General features: G+C 34.7%; 1 protein-coding gene across 1 annotated transcript in view; it reads left to right on the top strand.

Moving 5' to 3' along the window:
- Window positions 1-6,019, top strand: part of BIRC3 (baculoviral IAP repeat containing 3) — a 17,517-nt gene that overhangs the window by 3,812 nt on the left and 7,686 nt on the right. Inside the window, exons 2-4 of the mRNA XM_007122136.4 lie at window positions 712-3,848; window positions 3,958-4,057; window positions 5,730-5,808. Of these exons, the coding sequence (XP_007122198.1) occupies window positions 2,996-3,848; window positions 3,958-4,057; window positions 5,730-5,808 (1,032 nt within the window). The 5' untranslated portion in view covers window positions 712-2,995. The remainder of the gene's footprint in view (window positions 1-711; window positions 3,849-3,957; window positions 4,058-5,729; window positions 5,809-6,019) is intronic.

Below are 6,019 nucleotides of genomic sequence, written 5' to 3'. Positions count from 1 at the left end.
GGGCTCTAGGCACGCGGGCTTCAGTAGTTGTGGCACATGGGCTCAGTAGTTGTGGCTCGCGAGCTCTAGGGCACAGGCTCAGTAGTTGTGGTGCACGGGCTTAGTTGCTCCGCGGCATGTGGGACCTTCCTGGACCAGGGCTCAAACCCGTGTCCCCTGCATTGGCAGGCGGATTCTTAACCACTGAGCCACCAGGGATGCCCAGAAATCTCTTACTTTTAAAAAATGTTGGTAATTAACTGAAACATTTAAACATACTGTGGTATTTTTCCAAGAAAAATCTTACTTGGAAAACTGGTGAAATTCAAATAAGGCATATAGATTAATTAACAGCATTGTATCAGTGTTACTTTCCTGGTTTCTATGGTTATACGTGGATAAGTAAGTGCAGGATATGTGGGAACTCTTATTTTTATAAGTTTTCTCTATGTATAAATTAATTGCAAAATAAAAAGTTAAAAAAATTAGTGAAATGCTGGAGTCCAATTCTGTGCAAGCCAAACATAATACCTCTGCTGGCCACCAGTTTGAGCCTTCTGGTTTTCATCTGGGATTTCTTGGCCACTGCAGTACCTAATACAGCACCTTGTATGTCATAGACATTCAGTAAATACTAGTGCTCTGCTTTGGAAAAAATGTTTAAAAAGAGATCATGGTGTTACATCTATGAATTATTTGACTTTTAAAACTGTCTTTTTTTTTTTTTAACAGGTTTTACAAAAGAGACGAACTGTTCTACTTCTTCTAGGTTTATTCCAGTTTTTTCTATAAATCAAAACATCTCAAAATGGAGGCCTAAAACTCTTAAAAGGGACTTAGTCTAATCTCCGGGAGGTGGTTTTGTGCATGAATAAACAAAGTAGTTAACAGGAGTTTTTGGTATCCAAAGAATATTAATTTTTAAAATATGATCTGGTTATAAGAGGTATAACTATAAAGTAATAATAAGTTTGATTCTGAATTTGATTTGTGGACATAAAGAAATTATTGTAGCTGGGACATATTGTTGAACTACTTTTTTCAAAGTTGGCCAGGCAGTCTCCCACTGGCTGCTGTGTAGAATAGAAAAAAGTACCTGTGTTTGGTAAAGATTTAAAAATGAGTGACAGTTATCTAGAACAAAGAGTTAATATTCAACCCTCTGCTAAATTAGAGAAACATGCATATAAAACCTTTGGCATGTTAAATGATTTCTGCAATGACAAAGAAATGTCAAGAACAAAACTTTTTGATAGGTACAACAAATTTAGAGCAAGTATGAAAGATAAACGTGATGATTGGTAAAGAAATTAACCATTTATAAGACTTGATATTTTGAAAGTCAAAACTTTAGTTTGTTCAAATGGGCTGTTATTTCTGAGAATAATTAGAATGAGAATGGTGACTGGATGGTTACATTTTGGTAAATGAACAAACTTATTCCAAAAGAAAATTCACATAGAGACAGTAGTAACACCAAGAATGAAAGGAATACTGAAGTTAGACATAATAATTCACCTCTGAGGGCAATTATCACTGGTATTTAGATATGTTTCTTCTCCCACCTGGAAATAAAGCATTGAAGTCTGCAGTAAAAAGCCCCAACATATGTGGGACCCAGGAAGCATGCTTGCAAAACACTTCTAGAAAAAAAACCATGTTGACTTGTTTATTGGTTATTACTGACATTATTGACACAGAACCTACTTACTAATAGCTACTTATAATTGAGAAATTCTGAATTTTGAGATCTCTGCTGTTCAAAAGAAGTGGATTGTGACAAAATAAATTTATTATTTTTTGTCATGATAAATTCTGGTTCAAGGTATGCTATCTGTGAAATAATTTCTGACCAAAGCCAGATTTTTTTATCCATCTTTTTTTTTTGATTATTTATCTTAGCTTGCAGACTCAGCACTCTGACTTTTGACTGTTTTTAAAAGTAAATCCATTATCAGGAGATTTGATGTTGGTTCTCAACAGCATGAAGCTGAGTCTAAAAGACCAAGTGAGCAAATATATTCATCCCTGATAATTTATTTGAAATGCAATGTTTAATTTGCTAAGATCTAGTGGTATTGCTATGACTAAGCAATCAGGTACCTATCTATGGGAAGTAATTATTATTTAAAAAATCTTGAAACCAGGTCTTGAGATGTATGAACCAATTCTGTTACTACTTAAGCTCTTTATTTGGAAGAAAATTTTGAATTGTTTTGTTCTCCCTAATAAAATGGTTGTAGGAAGAAAAATTAATTTGAGCAAGATTTTGGATAGACTGTATTTCATTGAATCTAAGATGTCATCATTTGTAAAGCACACCATTATTTTATGTACCTCTAAGAAATAAAAATGCTGTTAATTAAAATATGACATGCCATTCATTAATTGTAAGATACCGTCCATAGCAGAGATATTAAAACATGCATCTTAGAATCAGTGAAATATGATAGCCCATTCTTTTCCTCTTTCGAGGTAGGTCTTATGCTTTTTTTTTCTGGCTACTAAATTTCACAATTTAAAAAAAGCAAACTAAACATAGTTTGAATATTTTTGTGTGTATAGAACACTTACACAGCATAGCTTTCCGCCAAAACAAACTAGCTATGTGAGACATTTTTTCTTCAGGCTGACTAGATGTCACTGAAGCATACTAGTGGAGAGGGTGACCTACCTGTGGAGATATCTGACACTAAATGGCATCTTGATGACATAAAGCACTCTACACTTTTATGAAGGGTTTTAATTTTCATCACAAGGTACTGTGTAGCATCATGTTTACATTGTATGCAAGAGTATACAAAGGTGCAGGTACATAATTGGCCCTTAAAATGTATCAGTATAGGATTTAGAATCTTGCCATGCTATAACCCTAAATGCATAGAAGAAAAAAGAATGAAATATTTCCTGTTCTAAGTGTTCAATCTAGTACTAAAATTAATAAAAATCAAAACCCATGCACAAAACTACCTCCCCAGAGAAAGGCTAGTCCCTTTTCCTCCCCATCCATTTCATTATGAACATAGTAGAAAATAGCGTATTCTTATCAAATTTGATGAAAAGTGCCAACATATTTGAATTGAAGTATGACTTTTCATGTGAGCTGTACCGAATGTCTACCTATTCCGCTTTCCCCGCCGGTGTTCCTGTCTCAGAAAGGAGTCTTGCTCGTGCTGGTTTTTATTATACTGGTGTGAATGACAAGGTCAAATGCTTCTGTTGCGGCCTGATGCTGGATAACTGGAAACAAGGAGATAATCCTATTGAAAAGCACAAAAAGTTGTATCCTAGCTGTAGCTTTGTTCAGAATCTAAATTCAGTTAACATCTCGGGAGCCACTTCTCAGCCTACTTTTCCTTCTTCAGTAACATATTCCACGCACTCATTACTTCCAAGTTTGGAAAACAGTGGCTATTTCAGTGGCTCTTTTTCAAGCTTTCCATCAAATCTTTTAAACTCTGGACCAAATCAAGATTTTTCTGCCATGAGGATAAGTCCCTACCGTTGTGCAATGAATACCGAAAAAGCCAGATTACTTACTTTCCAGATGTGGCCATTGACTTTTCTGTCACCAACAGATCTGGCAAAAGCAGGCTTTTACTACATAGGACCTGGAGATAGAGTGGCCTGCTTTGCCTGTGGTGGAAAATTGAGCAACTGGGAACCGAAGGATGATGCTATGTCAGAACACCTGAGACATTTCCCCAACTGCCCATTTTTAGGAAATCAGCTTCAAGGCACTTCAAGATACACTGTTTCTAATCTGAGCATGCAGACATATGCAGCCCGCTTCAAAACATTCTGTAACTGGCCCTCTAGTGTTCCAGTTCATCCTGAGCAGCTTGCAAGTGCAGGTTTTTATTATATGGGTAAGAAACTTAATCTGATAATAAAAAACAAATATTCAACGTGTTATCTCATACATTTTAGTGGTCAAATTATATGTATTCATAAGTTTTGGTCCAAAATTAATTTTAGGTCACAGTGATGATGTGAAATGCTTTTGCTGTGATGGTGGGCTGAGGTGTTGGGAATCTGGAGATGATCCATGGGTGGAACATGCCAAGTGGTTTCCAAGGTAATTGTTTTGAAATTTGCTTTGCAAATGTGTGTGATTATTGTGAGAGGAGTTATATGTGTTTACCTTATAATCAACTGTTACTTTATTCTGTCTTTGTTTCAAAAATACATTTATGAATAAATTTAGGAGGCATTACTTAGAAAAATAATTACTTGAAAGGTTTCGATGGAAATTTAAGATAAAGAGGAAATAATTTAGGGTTTCTTTGTGTGTGTAATTAATATATATACATGTATATTAAAATAACATATGCTCATTATAAAACCAAAGTTACACATTGTAGGAAAGTAGGAAAGTACAGAGACAAAAAAAATTTAAATGTCCAGAAATCTCACCACCTAAAGATGACCACAGTCACCATTTTAGTGAACATCCCTCCAGAGACATCTCTTTATGCATATGTACATATATAGATAAGTGTATACAATTTTACATGAATTAGATATATTTACTGTTTTGAAACTTTTTTCAGTCAACATGTTTTGAACATATTTCCATTTATTCAACACTCAATAATATTAACTGACTACCCATTATCAGGCACTATTGTAGATGCTTAATATACTCAGTTGAACAAAACCAAGACTCCTGGTCTCATATGCTAAACTTACAGCAGGAGAGGACAGACAATGAATAAAAACTTAATAAATAAGTTATATAGCATGTTGAAATATAATAAGTGCTATGGATAAAAAGAAAAAAGGGAGCTTGGGTAAGGGAGATTAGAGGCACCAGGCTGGTTACAATATTAAGTAGGGTCATCAGAGTAAATATAGACCCATCTCATCTGTTTTGATCACTACATAGCATTTTCTTGTCATGTCTTACACTTTTGATTATTCTATACTTGTTTACACTCTCCCTTTTTTACTAAAATCAGGTAGCCTATAATTTTTCATGGTCAACACTTTTAGTATTTTTAGTGTTGATTACTAGACTTAGTATCCTAACATTTGCATTATATAATTTTTAATATTATACTATGTCTTCATTTATAGCAACTTTGCACTCCCCAAATATTTCAAATTTCAAAAATTTTGAAGATTAAAAAGAACACCTTACATAGACATTTTTTAAAAGTGCTGCTAGCTTTCTATTGTGGAAATTTTGTGAATATATAAAAAGAACAGTAAATTTGCTTTGGTAGTGTCATGAATTCATTTTGTACTTAAATTTGACCATGGATATATATTATCTAGAAACTACCAAACTTGTGAATGTCTGACTTCTTAGAAAATGTGTTCAGCTTCCTCATTCTTTCTATGTATATTTTCAGCTTTTAAACATACAAAGCTTATGTATGAACAGTATCATTTATTAGGGAACTTTCTACCTGTCTCCTTGGCTCATGAATGTTCAGAATGTTTTTAGGAATCTTAGAATAGTTGAAGAGAGCAGCAAGGACCTCGGAGTGGAGACAGCTTTACTTATCTCAGTAGACTGAGAGCCTCACAACCCTTATCCACATCAGCCTTGGCCGAGTACCAGTTACAGCCTTCCTCTTGCTTACATCATCTTACCTTTGAGTGCAGTATCTCTTATCACTTCCTATATGCTAAATGAATAGTCAAGTGGTTGTAATTATGTTTATGTTCACTTGAAATATTTAGCAGTCTACAAATGACCAGATCAAAATAACCCCCCAGATTTAATTTCGCTTACATTTTAGGTGTGAGTACTTGATACGAATTAAAGGACAAGAGTTCATCAGTCGAGTTCAAGCCAGTTACCCTCATCTACTTGAACAGGTAGGGACAGTTTTTTTTTTTTTTTTAATCATTCATTTAATTGATTTTCTGATAAATTATTTTCTGATAATTACAGAGAGTAGTATTTTAGTGAAAAGACAAGTCAATTTAAAAATACATTTTCGGGCTTCCCTGGTGGCGAAGTGGTTGGGAGTCCGCCTGCCGATGCAGGGCACACGGGTTCGTGCCCCGGTCCGGGAGGATCCCGCAT

The sequence above is a fragment of the Physeter macrocephalus genome, chromosome 16 (assembly GCF_002837175.3).
Source record: "Physeter macrocephalus isolate SW-GA chromosome 16, ASM283717v5, whole genome shotgun sequence".
In the NCBI taxonomy this organism is placed as follows: Eukaryota; Metazoa; Chordata; class Mammalia; order Artiodactyla; family Physeteridae; genus Physeter; species Physeter macrocephalus.
This window is presented reverse-complemented; position numbering and strand designations above follow the sequence as displayed.